General features: G+C 36.4%; 1 protein-coding gene across 1 annotated transcript; it reads left to right on the forward strand.

The window, feature by feature from the left end:
* Positions 1-801: 801 nt before the first annotated feature.
* rhoca (ras homolog family member Ca) lies at positions 802-18,719 on the forward strand. The gene is made up of 5 exons (XM_081380265.1): positions 802-1,159; positions 10,021-10,178; positions 13,402-13,522; positions 17,597-17,727; positions 18,105-18,719. Exons 2-5 carry the CDS (start codon positions 10,023-10,025, stop codon positions 18,276-18,278), a joined length of 582 nt encoding a protein of 193 aa, XP_081236391.1. The 5' UTR covers positions 802-1,159; positions 10,021-10,022; the 3' UTR covers positions 18,279-18,719.
* Positions 18,720-20,026: the final 1,307 nt, after the last annotated feature.

Here is a 20,026-nt window from a genome sequence, read left to right on the forward strand (position 1 = left end):
GAGTTAGGATTACATTTTCGTTCAGGAATGTTGTTCCAAAGTCAACAAAATAAGTGGATCCAGGAACATGCCTTAATTGGCAAATTCACTGTGACCTAGTGACCACTGTCATCTAATTCAGACATATAAAAACATAATGTTTTTGAAAGTCTCTTATTCTCAACAAGGCTGCATTTATTTAGTCAAAAGTACAGTAAAAACAAAACTATTTTGAAATATTATTACAGGTGAAAATAACTGTTTTCTATATTAATATAACTGTCTTAAAATGAAATTTATTCCTGTGAGGCAAAGCTGAATTTTCAGCATCATTCCTCCAATCTTCAGTGTCACACGATCCTTCAGATATCATTCTTATGCTCATTTGCTTCTCAAGATTTCTTATAATTATCAATGCTGAAAAAAGCTGTGCTGCGCTTAATATTTTTTTTTAAGTTGAAAAGAACAGCATTTATTTGAAATAGGAATCTTTTGTAACATTAATGAGGTATGTTTATGGTTATACTTTTCGATATTTTAGATAACATATTATTTTATAATATATGTCACAATAGAATAATTATGTCACAATGGAACAGTCTATTATAGACTTTTCAGCCCAATTTAAACAGTGAAACAATTATGAAATATTGATCACATTTAAAACTCATGTGACAACTTCCCTTTGCTTTCATGAAAAATATTTTTTGTTCTGGAAAGAACAAGGCAGTTCCCCATTTCGATTACATCCTAATTATACGGTTCTTGTCCCAGTGCATGTCAGTGAGGTTTTATTGTGCTCACTTGCAAAATATGCTGATCATAGCACAGGAACCAGGCAACACAGACAGCTTGCTTGATTTAGCGGTCTGTGTGGTGAACGACACCGGGCAGCTTCTCTCCAGTCCACAGCTTCAGAAGAATGATGTCATTATTCTCGGTGTCGGAGGGAGGGACCGCAGTGATCCTCCTCAGTCCTCAGAGCCGAACCGCCTCCTTCACCAGAGTCAACATCCAGCAGCGCAGCGCTCGACAGTCGACACTGATTCACATTATTGCGGGCGGGTCTTCTGTGAGTCGAGCTTCGTCTCTCAGCAATAACAACGTGAAATTTCTCCACATTGCGCCTAAAACTCGGACACTCTATCGACAGGGAATATAACCCCCGCGAGGATATAAGGTATTTATGTTTTCATTTTGTGTGCATGACATCTTTACTTGACATGTCGGACTTTAGGAATTTTGGTAGAAAACAAGTTTGCCGAGGCGGTGTGGGAAAAGTAGGTGGTGGCTCGTGAACTGCGAGCTGCGATAGTTCTCATACAAGCTCGTTTATGTTTTTAATCGCTCACGGTTACGTGGGAATTATGTCAAATTTATAGTTTAAAGATTAGATAGTATGACTGACCCATACTAAACAGTGAGAATCCACATTTTAGAGTTCTATAGAGTGTATTAAAAATTACACATTTGCGAATCATAAAGCTCCGCGTGAGTTTTGGATATATTCTTGCGAACTAATTAATTGCTCGCGTTTCGAGTCGTGCGGAAATCAGTTTCCTTCAGTCATACAAGGGCGTTGCAGTCGACAGCGCTTCAGTTGAGTTGAAAACTTTTCCCTTAAACCCAGCCGAGCGACTAACTAACCTGTTGTTCCACCGAAGAGAGTCTGTCAAGATGCCATGTCTGCTTATCTATTCTAGCACTGCCGTCTTCAAATGTGCCTTAGGCCAAAGGCTGTGTTCTGTGGCAACCAAATGCTTGGATAAGACTTAAGACAGGCCTGATCTTTAATCCTTGAGGTGTTGTAGGCCATTTTACACTCCTAGCCTTGAGTTCTGATAGCCTTTGAGATATATTTCATAGTTCATATACCCAGATTTCCGTATTATGTATGATATGAGGGAAAACTGTTGTTTGTGTCAGCATGTTCCCATGGTTCTGGAAAGTGGAATTCCTAGAAATGTCAGGGAATGTCAAAAGTGTGTGTTTTTTTTTCTCTTTTGGGGCCTGGGAAATTTCTCATGGAATTTAGTGAAGTTGTAAAAGGATTTGGAAATTTGTATAGTCTATGCTCAGGTTTTTTTCCCCCCGACCTTTTAATAATCATCTAGTCATCAAATGGATATTCTTTGATTGGAAAGAGTGTTGTAATCTCACTTTATCAGTAATATGATATTGGTAACACTTTACAATAAGGACTCATTTATTAACATTAGTTAAAGTATTAACTAACATGAAATAAAAATGAGCAATACATTTTGTATACAGCTGTTCATTGATAGTTAATTTTAGTTCACTGTGCATTAACTAATGTTAACAAATACATTTGATTTTAATAATGTATTAGTAAATGTTGAAATTAACATTAAGATTAATAAATGCTGTAGATGTATTGCTAATTCTTAGTTCATGAAAAGTAATTAACTAATGAAACCTTATTGTAAAGTGTTACCATGATATTTAAGGGTAAACAAAATAGCACGGGCATGAACTAATGTTTCAAAATTTGGTTCAAAGTTGATTCTAAAACATAAGAAGTGTATTTTGCACAGGTTTTGTTATACATAACTTTATTTTTTTTCAACGTAAGTTGCTAATAGGTTGCTAATGGTTGTCCTTGTCAAGCATGTAAACCCACATCCTTGTTAGTTGTAGTAGTCCTTATTTAACTTGTTAAAAAAAAAAAATGCAATGTTTATAAAACTGATGTTTAGGTTTTGACTTTGTGTATTTAAGGTTGTTGGAAGTCCTCAACGTCTAATAATGTCAACGCCAGACCTTAATTTAGAACTAAACTGAAAAATGCCATTCTAACAACCTAAACAAATTCAACCGAACCCAGATTACAAATTGAACTGAACAGGTTCTTTAGAAAAATGCTGTTCAAAATACTTTTAGACATGTGGAGGCCAATTGACGCATATGTTAGACATAATGTCTGCCACAAGTGGAATTAAAAGGCTATTAACCAGGCCTCTCGGGAAATGACAAGAACTGAGCGCCGCCTAAATCCAAAGCTTATTAACTGTTTCCACCTTCTGTCTGTTTATTGCTTTTCTGATTATTAAATTCATTTCGCATTTGAAGAGAGAGGAAGTAGTTATATCATGCTGCTGAACTATTGAAGACTGAATGATTTAAGACTTATAATGCATCAAATATATGCAATAATGGTAAAACTTGTTGCTGTTTTCTGCAAAATCAATCCAAATCTTGAACAACTCTTCTCGTGTAATAGTTTGGTGCATTAACTTCACTTGGAGTCTGACCCCAGACTAAGATAAATGAGCTAATATGGATTAGGTTTGCTGAAAATGAAAATTGACTGGTTTCAGACCAGCTCAGCATTACAAACTGCTCCAGTGTGCTTCCTGTTGCATTAAGCCCCTGGCTGCCTTTGTCAACCTGCCATCTGGTGAACTTTGCCACACTTTTCAAATATTTTCCTGCAGCAGAAATGCATTTAAGTTCTACAGCATCTAAGGCTCATACACCATTATTATTTTTTTTTTTTTTTTTGAATCACATGAATGTAAATGTCAAAACTTTTAAAGATAAGACAGACACTACTTAGAACAAATTACAGAGTAGTGTTCTGAGACTGAAGCAGTCCCAAAATGATTAAAAATATAAAAGCTTTACATTTGAAAACTTGGACTGTGAATACAGAGAGAGGTTCTTCTACACACTCTGATGGACAAGAGGAAGTCAAACCAGGACAAAGATGTTATCACTGTTTACTTAAACCAGATCTCTTCAGTTTATTATCTTCTGCATTGATGAGGTGGTCATGAGGTCATTGCATCACTTGCAGCGTCATATGAAATGAGTCAGTTTCTGTCCCTCGTCACAAACAAAGGTGATTTCATTTTCTTCGGGTGGCTTCATTCTCAAAAAAAGATTTATATATTTGAATTGCATACAAAATTTTCTATCCAGTTGGATTACAGTTTAACATAAACTAATAAACTTAATGTGATGCGTATTTTTGAGTTTAAGATTTTTTTTACTTGGTATGCATGCAAAGTTTGATGTTAAAATCAAGTTAAAGTTAGCTTGAAACGGAAGTTGCAATGGTCTTTTCTTCCGTATTGTGATGTATATCTGAGTCAAACAGCTTCTCGATCAAAAAAAAAAAAAAATGTAGGACGGCACTTGATTTTGTCTATTGGGAATTGATTGGATGGTTGTGGTTTGCCATTGGTCAATCTCATGTGAGTGACAGGTTGTCCCACCCTCATGCCGGTAAACATCATCAGAGAAGAGAAGTCGCTGCAAGAGGGAGGGGAAGTTACTTTGATTAAAGATTATGAGGGCACATGAATACAAAAATAAAAAAAGTAATGACATGCATGGATAAATCATTTATATAAATACTGCAAAATTCCATTAAAAAAAAACAAGAGTTGTCAGTTTTGATGTCATGGTGATTTTAAGTGTGAGTTTTGGCAAACAATTTTTTAGGAGATTATTTAGTTGATTTCTCTTTTGTTACGTTACACCAGCAAGAGTCAAATTGTTATTCTTACTGTACTATTAAATGTTCCTAATATAATTCTTGGCCAACTGTCAAGTACTTCAGTGTTATTTATTCTATTCACACGTTAGTTTTGGACTTTGAACGGTAAACTCCTACAAACACTTTGTTTGGAGACCTTTCAAGTGTTGGCATTTGTATTTGAGAACTTTGCTCTGGTTGTGTAACCTTATAACCTTATTTAAGGCTAGGGTTCCTCAAATCCATCCCTGGAGGGCCACTGTCCTGCTGAGTTTAGCTCAAACCACGATCAAACTCACTCTCTCACAGTTACTCTGAAGACCTTGACTTGAAGACCTTGTTCAGGTGTGTTTAATTAGGGTTGGAACTAAACTCTTGAGGGCAGTGGCCCTCCAGGACTGTAAACAAAGGATAGATTTGTAAACCGTCTATTAAAGGAAAGGGTTAGGCTAGTTCACCCAAAAATGAGAATAAGAACCAATGAGGTTCATGCTTGTGTGTTATGCAGCACGATTGAGCTTCCGTTCTTACCAATATTCCCCTCTTATTAATTCCAGTAAGGTAAAAAAACATTTAGTCAAACATTATTATTCTGTCTTTTGGCAAAACAACTGGACTAATTCATTTAAATTTCAGACATTATTAAAGACATATAAACAGTAATAAAATCAAAACAAATTAGCAATAGCACAAATAAATACAACTGAACAAGTACAGAAATTGTAATCAAATGTAAAATAACACTGCATAGTTTACTTTGTATAGGCTAAATAAAATATAGATTAATCCTTATTAAAGCTACAAAAGTTATTTAGTCAAGATTTATTTTTTCTTTTTCATTTGTTCTCTTAATGACACAGACGGCAGCAGGGTTATTAGACTGCTGTCACTTTAAAGGGCTACTCCACTTTTTTTTGGAAATAGGCTCATTTTACAACTCCCCCAGAGTTAAACAGTTGAGTTTTACCGTTTTTTAATCCATTCAGCCGATCTCTGGGTCTGGCGGAGTCCCCAAATAGTCCCCAGCTCGGTAGACTATAGGGTTGACTATTTTCAGGCGCTGCGTCATATCATTACGCCTGCTGGACTCATGGTACGGCAGTAAAGTTTCTTGATTATTACGCAGGAATGAGAGTATAGTTCCTAGCCATATCAGCCTAGAAAATCGCAACTTTTCATTTTCCGTCGGTTTTAGTACACGATGTAACTACAGAAGAGTCAAGTTTTAAATAGGAAAAATATCGAAACTCTTTGGTCATTTTTTTGAGAGAGATGCTAATGGTCCTGTCTGCTTCAATGATCTATGCTAAGCTATGCTAAAAGTGGTACCGCCAGAACCGGAGATCGGCTGAATGGATTCAAAAACGGTAAAACTCAACTGTTTAACTCTGGGGGAGTTGTAAAATGAGCCTATTTCCAAAAAAAGTGGAGTATCCCTTTAAGGTGTCACGCTTGATCCCATACTGTTACACATGCGTTTTCTTTCTCAACTGTTTACTTTCACTTAGGACAAAATCGACTGTTTACACAAAGACATTTTGCCATCATTTTATGTGCATTTGTGCATTCAAGCGCAAGAAGACGCGTATGAGAGCTTAATTTAGTATTGCGCACTATATTAGAGACGGCTCTATGTGCACAATTTGGATGTGTGCCCAAAGAAAACAGCTCAGTACCAAATTGAGTTTTCTTTTGTGTCTTATTGTGCTTGAATATTAAAATGTGCACATTGACCTAAGTATCTGATTCCAGCATTGAAATCCATTTTTGATTCCCAACCCAAGAATAGAGTGACACAAATTTCCTTAAAAATATCTTCGTTTGTGCTTCAAAGACAAGACGAACAACACGAGGGAGAGTAATCGATGACAACTTTTTAATTTTTGGGTGAATTAACCCTTTAACTGCAACATATCATACTGCAAGTTACTATGTAGTTTGAACCTCAAAATAAATGTGTTTGGGATTAGGGTTAGGATTAGTTGGACAGTCCCCCACCCTTAACTAGAAACTAATACTAGTTATGTTATAAAAACAATGTTTGTTTTGAAAAACTTTGGGATGTGTCCTGTCCAGATATGTGACAGGAAACTATTTTAAGCTGGTGCTGTTTACATGGATTTGAGTTTCTCTCTTTTACCTCGCGCACAACTGTGAGTCTGTTTGCTTCTGTAACCTGAATTACCTGCTTTCCTTTATTTGTGTACTTCTCTTGTGTCAATAATTGTACAGGCATTTTTCAGATGACTCATTTGAGGGTTTAACATGTTTTTGAACACATGAATCATGACTTCAGTTAAAGGTCTATTTACAGGGAAATGGAAAACAGCAGGGAATTCCATGCATATCAGACTCTGCTACACAAAAGATACAATGCTGATCAGTTGTTTTCTTTCAAAGAAAAGTGTCCCTGAGCATCAACGAATTTCCTCTGAGCTTTTGTTTCTTTTTTGATATCTCGGATAGATTTCTCCGATCAACCAGGATTTCTTTTAGACGGTGTTGTGTAACATTTAAAATAACGAAACCTTTAATTACTGTCAAAAAAAAAAAAGATATGATTAATAGTGGTGTTTGGCTGTCACAATAATGAAGAATATCTCTCCTTCCTTGCAACATTTATACAATGATATATAGAAATTATATATATATATATATATATATATATATATATATATATATATATATATATATATATATATACATTATTAATTATTTAAATAAAATGTATCCCTTAAAGGGGGTTAGTTCACCTAAAAATGAAAATTCTGTCATTAATTACTCACCCTAATGTCATTCCAAACCCGTAAGACTTTCGTTCATCTTCTGAACACAAATGAAGATCTTTTTGATGAAATCTGAGAGCTTTCTGTCCCTCCATTGACAGTTACGCAACTACCACTATGACGCTTCAAAAAGTTCATTAAGAAATCGTAAAACTAATCCATATGAATTGAGAGATTTAGTCCAAATTTTCTGAAGAGACTTGATCGCTTTATATGATGAACAGATTGAATTTAAGCTTTTATTTACATATAAACATCCATCAACTCACACATCAGTTGTTGTAAACGGAAACTCAAGCATGTTTGCTTGACGTGTGAGAACCAATGCGGTTCATTCTCGTGTTATGCAGCACGTTTGAGTTTCAGCAAGAACCAATGAGGTTTGTTCTCGCGCATCAATCATGTTCGGTTAAGCTTCTGTTTATGCTCGCTGATCACTGACTAAACCGCTCAATTCATATGGATTAGTTTTACTATCTCTTAATGAACTTTTGAAGCGTCACAGTGGTAGTTGCGTAGCTGTCAATGGAGGGACAGAAAGCTCTCAAATTTCATCAAAAAGATCTTAATTTTTTTCCTGAAGATGAACAAAAGTCTTATGTGTTTGGAACGACATGAGGGTGAGTAAGAATTTTCATTTTTAGGTGAACTATCCCTTTAAGTTACATCTTGTATTAATTTTCCGAGGCATCCCTCCACAAAAATTGAGACTGAACTTTTGCTTTTTTCCTCAATTAAATTCTCCTAAAATGTTTTGTATAGCATCACATAAGAGCAACAAAACTTGTCTAATTTATTATGTCACAGAAACTGCATCTTCTTTTCTCCATTAGTTTTCTCTTCTCCCTCTCTGTTTCTAGGAAGTAAGCCCCTGCTTATGTGGGTGGATGGAGCTTGATGCGAGAGAGAAAGAAACCCAGGCCGTACTAAAAATAAAGTTCTTTCTGCTCAGAGGAAGCACAATCTGATGGAGGCCGGCTGATAAGTAGTCGTGTTAAAACAAGCCCAGACAGTGTTGAAGAGTGTGTGTTTTATCTGTGTTTGTAGTCTTTGAATACTAAGGAAGAATAGATGAGTATTGGGAGGCTTGGAACGACGATATGCACAGCTGTGCTTCCCTACTGGCACATATTCATCATGGATGCGGGACAAATCTCCTTTATCGCCCACACAAAGACCCAAGCGCAACCTCGCTCACAACGCCTTCCTCAGAATTGTCACACTATCACTAGCTCCAAATAAACAAGCGAGTTAGTTGAAATTGATGGTGATCAAAAGTGTGACAGATCAATGCGATAATACATTCTCCTCAGAGATCTCGCTAAGATAATTGAGTAAATGCTTTCCTCTTTCGCACAACTGACATCTTGCAGTTTATAATGCAAATTGATTTGAATTGTGTAGTCCAGAATTAACACTCGCCAAGAGGCAGATGTGAATAAATATTGGGTTTGCTGAGTAAATAAAATGCAACCTCATTATACAAGGTTTAAATCAAACTGTTAGAACTTTGTCTGTCGTTAAAATAAAAGATGTAGAATTTGATTGTTTAAATGAATTGACAATTTCCATAGCCGTCACTATGAAATAATCTTGACGTCTATTTGTGTTCAGAAGCCTTGCGTGCGTTGTGATTGTGATATGTGTTTTGTAGCCCATGAGGATTGTGTCCTCTGAGTTTTGCATCAGGTTCACATTAAACAGATGTTCATATCATGTTTGCGTACACGTTTTCCGCTTCTGCTCTTGATTCAGCGGCTTCCATTTGCCTTCAGGTCTGTTGTTTTGTCATGGTGGACAACATATGGCTGAGCGATAAAGATAACACTGGGATAGGCTTTACTTTAAAAAAGAGCAAAACAAGTAGTTTTGTGTCACGCTGGAGGACCAAGCATGGAAATAATTGAAGAGCTGTTTAGTGTTGAATTTTAAAGAATTTCCTGGCCACAATAATAAATAATAATAGTGAATGATAGCAGGTCTATCACGCTTCAAAATGCCAAAAACATTACAAAAGTGTCCGGAAAGTGGTCCATTTTGAGAACAATTTGCACTCAAAGACAGACTTTTTGGACTGGAGCTAGAGCTGTATGATTAATAGTTAAAATATTGCGATCTTGATTCAAACACCCACACAATCTCACTATTCGCTTGTCTATTAAACCTTTGACAAAATCACACCGGAACATTCAGATATGCGTTTGCGTTGCCGCAGTTGTCATATGAAATGGCTTCACAAACCATTTTTTCAACCACACAGTAGGCCTATCATTATTTCTGTGTTACAAATATTCATTTTAAAAGTTTTTAGTTCAGATAAACACTGATGTCTACAGAAGCAATCACAAAAAAATGTATCGTCATTGAATCATTCACTCAAGAGATTCGTTCAAAAACACTGATTCATACAGTACTAATGAAACAAGTGAAGTCTTTATGAGTGAGTCATTGAATCGTTCATTCAAAACGTTTTTTGTTTTAAATGATTCATTCAGATTAATTAAACATTTTAAACCTAAACCTCTAGTAAATTTAATTACATGTTATTTTGTTTAGTTGTCTGATCAGATTTGCGATCTCTGTTTGAGATCGTGATTCTCAATTTATCCAGAATCGTGCAGCTCTAACTGGAGCCAAAATTATTGTACGTTTCTATAGTGCAATCAGCTCTTATTTCAAAAGATCAAAATGAAAGAGTATTTTTATGACATGGAGCCGATTGTGGTTGAAGCAAATCTCGTATTTCCTCTCCAGGTATGGCTGCTATCAGGAAAAAGCTGGTGATCGTGGGAGATGGAGCATGTGGGAAGACCTGTCTACTCATAGTGTTCAGCAAAGATCAGTTTCCAGAAGTCTACGTGCCCACTGTGTTCGAGAACTACATTGCAGATATCGAAGTTGACAGCAAACAGGTTGGTATTGATTCTTGGGCGCCTCCAAACCCCCCAAAGCCTGTTTTTATACAACACATCTTAATAATATTTTCATACCTTGAGGTTTGGGGTAGTTTTGGAAATTGCTAATTGTGAAACCCAAGCTGAGATCTATAAGTAACCCAGAACGTGTCATTAGTTTTGTTTTCATTAGTCAGTTTTACCGTCATATTCATCCTGAAACCAGCTTAGAATCTGTGAACACTTGTTGTTATTTTAGTCTAATATGTCAGTATATCCTCTATAGCCTATTTATCCAAACAATTGCACCAGTAAGTGTAAAATAATAGGCAATTTTTGGAACTAAAACTATTAAAAATAATTTTCGGGAATTGAAATAAAGCTGAAATAAAACAATATATAAATATTAGATGAAAAACTTTTAAAAAATTATGGTTAACTAAAATAAAATAGGTTTGAGTAATAAAATGACCAAAACTGAAATAAAAAAACAGTCAAAATAGAAATTACATAACAAAATTACTAATTGAATAGCCATTGTTTTGGAACAGTTGTTATTGTGGACTAAAACTATACCGAAAAATCCTTTTCAGCAATTTAATTTAATCTGAAATAAAATAATATATAAATATTAGATTAAAAACTTAGTAATGTTGCCTTGTAACTAACTTAAAATAAAAGTAAATTAAAGCTATATAGAAAGAAAACAAAGAATAAAAAATGACTAAAACTTAAACTAAAATTTTAACTAAAAATATAAAAATAAGCCAATTCAAAATATGAATAAACACTATAATAGTATATAAATAACAGTGCATTGGAATGGGTGACGTGAAGGGGTCTTTTGCAGCCCTGACCACTACGAAATCTAAAGGGGACTTGGCAAAACAGGAAATGGCTGTTCTCTCTGGTTTCCTGACTGGACTCAAGATATCCCCGCCCCTGTTGCTGTGACTCGCCAACCCTATATAGCATGATTAAACCGACCACTTCATTTCCTGTGATGGAAGAGGGGTTTTTTTGAGGAAGGTGGGCTCATTCTGTGTCTCCAGCACAGGAAATGTTGAAGTCAAGGAGCAGGATGGCATCTCTTCTAAAACCCCTCGCTCTCTCAGCAGTGTTACGCTGCTAGGTTTCTCAAAATATAGAAGCTTCCCAGTGGCGAACGAGAATAAATCTTTCCGGCCTTTGGGAACATTCTCTACTTTATTCGCGCCGGTGGATAAACATATATTTTAAAGTCAACATAAAAATTGGCTCCATTTACTTTCTTAATACACGTTCCTGATTCAGCAGTGCATGTTTCTCCAAAGAGGAAAAATACATTTATCTTCATAATCTTTCTCTGAGACCCGCAACCGATATGGCATTCATTTTTGGCTGATGTCACCAATGCATGTTCTTTGAAAAACGATGAGCCATTCAAAGCATTATGGGCTTCTTTACTCTGCGCTGAACAGATTATTTTGATGTAGAGCTTCAGATCAGTGCACAACGGAGGGACAAATAGTCTCCTCTCTCAGTGAATTGAGGAAAGGTTGTGTAATGATGTGGCATCAGGCTCGGTGTATGACTCAGCGGCGGTATGAAACTAAGCTTCAGTCCTACAGCAGAGCAGAAGGGATGTAGTTTGATTCCCTCTAATCTCCCGTTTAACTAGGCTTGTGATTGGATAAGCCAAGGCTTGTTGTTGCCCTGTACAGATTATGTGAGGGAAGAGTGACATATGTGAAGGACTGATACCTTAAAGTTCATTTGTTTTTGCAGTAGGGATCTTCAATATATCTGACAACATATCAGTGTTGGCTGAATCTGAGAATAGTTTTGCAAAATAATCAGCATTTCTCTGACATTTCATTTCTCTGAAGTAGAAAGTAAACTCTCAAAATGATTTTTCACAGTTGTAAATAAAATATAGTATGTTTTACAAGAAAATACTTTTTTTTATAGATTTTTTAGTGTTGTAAAATCATTGTAATTGCTGTGTTATATTTATTAGCAATTTCTGAATGAATTTTTTCAGTGTAGAAAGGCGGTTTTAACCCACTTAGACCATCACATTCATCCAGACATTCATTTTTTTTTCACTATTAATTTATTCATAAAACATCAAATGCATTTTATACATACAATGACTTGAAAATGACTGTTGGTGACCATGTTTTGGTTGTTTTTTTTTGTTTTTGTTTTTTGTTATGCTGTTGTCTTAATAAATAAATAATATTTGAAATTTAAATATTTCAAATATTTTTTTTTTAACATTTAAATTTAGTTTGCTTAAAGGGATAGTTCACCCAATAATTATCCCATGATTTACTCACCCTCAAGCCATCCTTGGTGTCTATGACTATCTTCTTTCAGACGAACACAATCGGAGATGTATTTAAAATGTCATAACTCTTCTAAGCCTTTATGGGAGGCCTTTATTAACCCCCTGGAGCCGTATGGATTATTTTTTATGATGAATAGATGCATTTTTTTGGGCTTCAAAATCTCAACCCCCCCATTCACTACCATTATAAAGGCTTGGAAGAGCTTAAACTTATCAACTTAATAAACTTATCAAACAATTTAATGGTACACATGGTTTTCAAATCATCTAAAAAGGTGCAAATAAATAAATAAATTATGAAAAAGTAAATTATAAGCCCAAAAAATTCTATATTGGTGCATCTGCATTAGTGTAGAGAGACATTGCATCATAATAACCTGAATATATCTGGTCTAAATAGAAAGGGCTTGTGTGAAGGAGGGAGCTACACACGTAAGCTGTCTTAAGCCTGAACTGTTACTTTTAGGAATGTGTAATGCTCTTTTTTTCTTTCTTTTTTTTTTTTGCCTCACTTATTGTATAGTGGGTTGTACACTCCTAAGAGAGACTAGGGTTGCATGGTCTTAAAGTGTGTATTAAAGGAGCTGTGAACTTTAAAATGAAAATAGTTGCAATCCACTGCCATAATAAAGCTCGGGAGCGCCTGGGTGTTTATTAATATAACTCTGATTGTATTCGTCTGAAAGAAGAAAGTCATATACACCTAGGATGGCTTGAGGGTGAGTAAATAATGGGGTAATTTTCATTTTAAAGTGAACTACTCCTTTAAGTGCCCTTCTGCTTTTGTCCAACTTATTTGGTTGTAAATAACCCAAGATGTGAAGTCCAGTGTGCTGTAGAGATCATTAAGGCCTTTGACTAGCTGTTTCAACTGAGGTCTGACTCATCCTGTCCAATTTTGATCCACAGGTGGAGCTGGCTTTGTGGGACACAGCAGGACAGGAAGACTATGATCGCCTGAGACCTCTGTCTTACCCAGACACAGATGTCATCCTCATGTGTTTCTCCATAGACAGTCCCGACAGTTTAGGTAAACATTTTTTTTTAAAGAGCCCAAAATCTGCTTTATATTTTAATTGTGAGTCATCCTTGTTTGTGTCAAGGCCGTTCTTACTGGAAATACAATTCACTAAGTCATCAAATTAAGCAGGAAGTTCCTGTGTTTTGTCTAAGAGTCGAGGCGCATCATGATAACACTTGTGTCCATGACATCACTGTCCTTTATCTCCACCAGCTTCCCGTAGGAACATCCCAGTTTTTTTCCTTGTTATAATACATTCCGGGAAGCTTGAATAAATTATATAAGTTTGTGTTTAAAAGTTATCGCAGACAGTTCTGAGATTATTCAGAATTCAGCCACTTGATTCTGCAGAGTTCAAAAGATCAAGATTATAAATCACTCACATAATTCCCCCAGCAGTGAAATGGAATGAAACCACCAAACATGAATTACTTAAAGGGCACCTATTATGCCCCTTTTTAGAAGATGTAATATAGGTCTTGGGTGTCCCCAGAATGCATTTGTGAATTTTCAGCACAAAATACCCCACAGTTAATTTATTATAACCATTTGAAAATGTCATTTTTGGGGCCTGTTTTAAAAAGAGCTGTTTTGGCGTCTACCACTTTAAATGTAAATGAGCTGCATATCCCCGCCCTGCTGGACCCAGATGATGAAGAGACTCCGGCACAGAATAAACACGAATGAGAATGGACTAAACGTCTCGGAATGGTTATACATTTATGTACTTACAAAGTTTTAATCGCGTCCCCTTTGCCATTATGGATGTGCAACACACACACACACACACACAAACACACACACACACACACACACACACACACACACACACACACACACACAAACTGTGATAACGTTCGCGCAATTTTTTGAACCTGCACACACACACACACACACACACACACACACACACACACACACACACACACACACTACTGTGATAACGTTTGCTAAGTACAAACGATTTATTTTTTTTTTTCTTAAGGGGAGGGAGATAGACGTTTATAAGGCCTACTGCTAATGGAGATAGAGCAGACCTTAATTTATTTACATTTGTAAATGCTGCAAAATAATGCCTACTGAGACATAAAACTGTCTGACGTTGTTTGTTGAGACATCCTATGACGACGACAATAAATAGCTTTAGACGCATTTGTTGTTGAACTGGCTGACATCGATTGAAATGACTATTTGCTCATAAATCATAAAATACACTTACTTCTTCTGGAGGTGACGTTGGATCGCGAACAGTAGGCAACGATCCACACTTGATGATTAACTTTGACCCTCGTTCACTAAACAGTCAGTCAGAAAATGATTCTCGTATTTAGGAAGTTTAAGTGGTGCCTTTTCTTCATAAATAAAATCCATCCGCTGTGTTTTCAGTGGCTCTGATGTCAGTGAAGACTAGTATGTCCATTCTTACATCCCACAACAGAACAACTACACTTCTTAGGAGACATTACCGGCTGTCGTTGAAACAATGGAGGATGGTGTACAGATCACTGGGGGCGGGGTCTATGCCAAAACCAGATGTCAATCAAATCATGTCGGTGGGGCTTAGCTCATTTCTACGTCACAGTGAGGGAAATCTAGAACAGGGCGTTCTGAGACAGTGCTTATGATTTATTGAGATTGTAAAAAAACTACTGGGTGGATTTTTATCATTCTAGGGTGGTTTTGCTCACACACTGCCAACACACATTTATGTTCAAACACCATGTAAAAGTGAATTTTGCATAATAGGTGCCCTTTAATATCAATAATAGGATTGGATTTGTTTGGGCAAATCCCTTATTTCACTCACAGTTTCTTTGGGTCACATTAACATCATATAACAAGGTTTTATAACACTATTTGTAAGTATTATTTAACCTTTCTGTCACCATATTTTCCCTTCAAATTACAGTACCTACAAAGACTTTCTCATTATATATTATATTATATTAAATGACATGAATATGATAGTGGGCAACTGAATATAGCGCAGCATAGATTGAAAATCGATATACAAAGATTTGTTTTAATGATATAAATGCGTATTCGCTGAATGCTTGACGGTAAATGAGAAAGTAATGTAGTGTTTGTCTGTTACTATACAATTTTTTTTTTCGTATACAGTTTACTTTCTTTGTTTAACAGTTCTATCTAACGCAGGGCCGGAGTGGGGCCACTTTTCAGCCCGGGAGTTTCAGGCCCAAGACCGGCCCACTTTTTCCATGGTGGAATTCCAAATTATTTAGGAATTCTAAATTGGATAAATGAAGCAACAATTCAGCTCGTACTATTGTGTAGTTTGTATTAATACCATGGGTTAACAAATAATGTAGCCTAAAGGTTAAATAATAATTCACTTAGACTTTAAGCAATTGTGATTATTTCACACAATTCTGACTTTATATTTCACAATTCTGACTTTATATTTCGCAATTCTGACTTTATAACACGCAATTGCGACTTTATATCACACAATTCTGACTCTTTATCTTGCAGTTCTGACTTTAAGCAATTGCGACTTTATTTCACACAATTTTGACTTTATAACACACAATTGCGACTTTATATCACGCAATTCTGACTCTAAAACTCGCAATTCTGACTTTATAACACGCAATTGCAACTTTATTTCACGCAATTCTGACTTTATATCTCGCAATTCTGACTTTATATCACGCAATTCTGAGAAATAGAGTCAGAATTGCGAGATGTAAACTCGCAATTGTGAGATAAAAAGTCACAATTATCTTTTAAAATGTTTTATTCTGTGGCGAAAACAAAGCTTCCATACCTCCTGGCCTCTTCCTCCCATCCATCCTCCCTGACGCGTACCGTTACGGTAGGGCCGGCCCAGCTATCGGTAGGCGCCGGCGGTACCGCGGTGGCCCACCTGAGAAAACGTTTTGGGAAAGACGGGCTATGGACCCAACCAACTCTATAGGAGGGGAGGGGAGAACTCCCTCACATGGTACAACCCATGCAGAGGCTGCGCTCTGCGCTGTCAGAATGCGGAATGTGTGTAGCCTAATGTAACTAACGTGACATTGAAATGTAAAAGAAAAAAAAAATTCCTCGACCGGCCCAAAAGTGAAGCGGCCCACCGGGAATTCTCCCGATTCTCCCGATTACCCACTCCGGGCCTGATCTAACGTATTATACAAAACTGTTAAACAAAGACCGTGAATAATGAATATGGAAAATGGGAGCACCATGTGCTCAGGCAGCGCCATCAAAATAAAAGTCCCGCTTCAACAGGTCGGCCAAACAGAAAAACTTATCTGCCGATGATGATGTTTAAAAAATGCCAAATATCCACCGATATATCTGCCTGTCGACCACTTATAATATTATATTTATTATATTATGTATTACTTTGTTTAATAAATATAGTATTTCCAGACTTATTCAAACTATGGATACTGTAATTTGTACAGTATAATAAAAAAAATCAAATATACATGAAAAAAAAATCCGTATACATGCGTACCTACATGTGTGTATGTATTTTATATATTTATATATTATTTTATTCATGTATATTTGATAGTTTAGGGGGGAAAATTCACATACATATATGTGTGTGTGTGTGTGTGTATATATTGTGTGTGTGTATATATATATATATATATATATATATATATTTCATTTATAATGTATATTTGAAAGTTTGTAAACTCTTTTTTTATATTTTATAATTGCATATTTCTATTTTATTTTATTAAAGCTGCAGTCCAAAGCTTTTGGCGCTCTAGTGGTCAATAAACAGAACTGCATGTGTTGTGCGGAAGAACATTGTAGCCGGATCTACAGGTACTGGGCTACTCCACTGCGGGACGACCCGTACCAGTCTAAAATAGTCCCAATATAAACACTTATTTTAGGTGGACCGTAGCGATTCAGGATAAGACAAAAACATGGTTAGGAAAATGGATTCATGGTGTAATTGCTTATTATATACATTTTATAAATGTTTCAAACAAAAAAGTTACGGACTGCAGCTTTAATTATTTATGTGCGTGATTATACTGTAAAATTCAAATTTGTGTTAAAATGATATATCAATCTTGAATGTGTGTGATCTCATAGAGAATATCCCAGAAAAGTGGACGCCAGAGGTGAAGCACTTCTGCCCCAACGTTCCCATAATCCTCGTGGGCAATAAGAAGGATCTGCGGAATGATGAGCACACACGGAGAGAGCTGACTAAGATGAAGCAGGTGTGTTCCCGGGGCCTGCCGCATCACCACGATGGGGAGTCCCATTAAAAAGCTCTTAGCAGCCAGCATTACTGTCACTCCAGAAGGCCTGATCATTATCATTTGTCAAACCTCTCGTACTCGAGCGATCAGTCCGACCTCTAATAACCAATGACTGATGCTATCATGCCTCGCCCCTTAAATGATGTGTCAGCAATAGTGTTCGGTTATCTGGGCAGATGGCCTCCGTTAAATCTATTCATTTAGCGAGCGGAATTGACATTGCATGTCATAAGTCAGGCTTTAGCTGCAGACAGTGCTGCGCACAGTTCACACAGTATTATGGTTCTAAATCTTATTGAATGTGATGATTCAGTTCCAACTCATCTGTTTCGTAGGAGCCGGTTAAACCTGAGGAGGGCAGAGACATGGCCAACCGTATTAGCGCCTTTGGATACCTGGAATGCTCAGCCAAGACTAAGGAGGGCGTGAGGGAAGTATTCGAAATGGCCACCAGGGCGGCGCTGCAAGTCCGCAAGAGGAAGAAGAGGAACGGGTGCTTGCTGTTGTAAGAGAACTTTCCGGTCTTTTTCCAGAAGGATCTCCCCGCGCTGACCAGGAAATGCCAAACTCCACAAAACATTTTTTTTTGACCAAACAAACATAAATACACTGGACTGTATGTCACATTTCATGCAAACCAACAGGTGGGAAAGTCAAAAAAAAAAAAATGCATTAAATGGACAGAGGCTGGGCAGAAAGGCAGGTTAGATCAAAATATATCTATGTCACTATATATCTTGATTTAGTTTTCCTCTATGGCACAATTTTTTTTCCTCCAGTTTGTACTGTACGGATGGCGTCAGTCACAACGTTATTGTATTTTTGCATATTTATCAGTTGACCATTATAATCTGGTGAGAACATCTTCATATTATTGTAATCGAAATTAATTTAACCACGTAGAAATCTCTTAATAGCACAGAATTTGGTAATAAAAACCAGTGCCTTCATGATCGTTCCCTCCACAATTTGAATGTAAAGTGTGTGTGTTTTGAGCTTCTCTGTGTCTTCTACACAATTTTATAGTAGTGAATAACTCCAATGAGCCAATTAAATGTATTTAAAAATGCTAAATCTTCAGTAATGTTGAGTATATAGCTTTCATTCCCCAAATAAATATCAATTACATGTAAATTGGAGACTCAGTCGGGTCTAAAACCAACCAGGAGCATGACAGTTGTCGTTTTTGTCCTCCACACAGGCATAAACACACACGTGCACATGGACTGAGCTCTATAGATACTTAACTGGTTGAACCTGCCTCAAATATCCAGGCTGAGCTCATGCCGTCACATAATCTGACTGTATTGTCCTCGCATTAGCCGGCACACATGCTTGAGAATTGTTAATGCAAATATTAAATTTAAGGTGCGATCACTTTTGAAGGTTTCTAGCATTGCGAAACATCAAATAAATTCACAAACTGATGATTGTTAACGAATGTGTATTAGTTAGAAAAGGCCTCGAGTGCCTTTCCAGTTCCCACAGAATTGTGTGCCTTTAGTTATCAGTCTGTACTGCGCTCGGGTGGAGATGAGATGAACGGTTATGTCCATGCATGCGTTAGGTCACGATCAGTGTTGTAATGTTGCATGCCAGTAATCATGAGGTGTTCGGATCATCGTGTTTCTGACAATAACCTTAGCTAATCACGCAGAGTTGTGCTTCTAGAAGAGCTGTAGCTTGTATTAGCTGGTGTAGAATCCACTTCCACTACTGTGCTGCTGGTGCCATGAGATGTCTGACATGAGGTAAATTATCAACGCTACATAAATCCAGCCCCATGTTTCCTGTCCCTGTTGACTTTGAACGAGCGTTTAATTCATTAGCATGGTGGAGCCGTGTTTCAATCTGGTCTGATATTGTAAAATAAGAAAATCACAAAAAAACAATTAAGAATGTGTTCTGGGTCATATAGCAGCTAAAAATGAAATAAAAAATATATAGTTTGCATTGAGAAAATAAAAAGATTTGGGTGGAAATTTTGATGTATCATTAAAAATTTAAATATAGAATTTATAGAACTAAATTTGTATTTAATGCTACACACACACACACACACACATATATTCATACAAATTACATGTATGTATTAAAATTGGTTTGAATCAATATATATATATATATATATATCTCAATTATATACATTTATACACACACACACACACACACACACACATATATATATATATATATATATATATATATATATATATATGGTTTATTTTAAGGTGAAATATGACCCAGGCATTTCTTT

Source organism: Scardinius erythrophthalmus (genome assembly GCF_964197995.2).
Source record: "Scardinius erythrophthalmus genome assembly, chromosome: 12".
In the NCBI taxonomy this organism is placed as follows: domain Eukaryota; kingdom Metazoa; phylum Chordata; class Actinopteri; order Cypriniformes; family Leuciscidae; genus Scardinius; species Scardinius erythrophthalmus.

Excerpts from the sequence above, each read along its gene's own strand:
- rhoca (XM_081380265.1), top strand. The coding sequence starts at position 10,023 with ATGGCTGCTATCAGGAAAAAGCTGGTGATCGTGGGAGATGGAGCATGT. Across the intron at positions 13,523-17,596 it reads AGACAGTCCCGACAGTTTAG|AGAATATCCCAGAAAAGTGG; the intron begins GTAAACATTTTT and ends GTGATCTCATAG. Across the intron at positions 17,728-18,104 it reads AGCTGACTAAGATGAAGCAG|GAGCCGGTTAAACCTGAGGA; the intron begins GTGTGTTCCCGG and ends TCTGTTTCGTAG.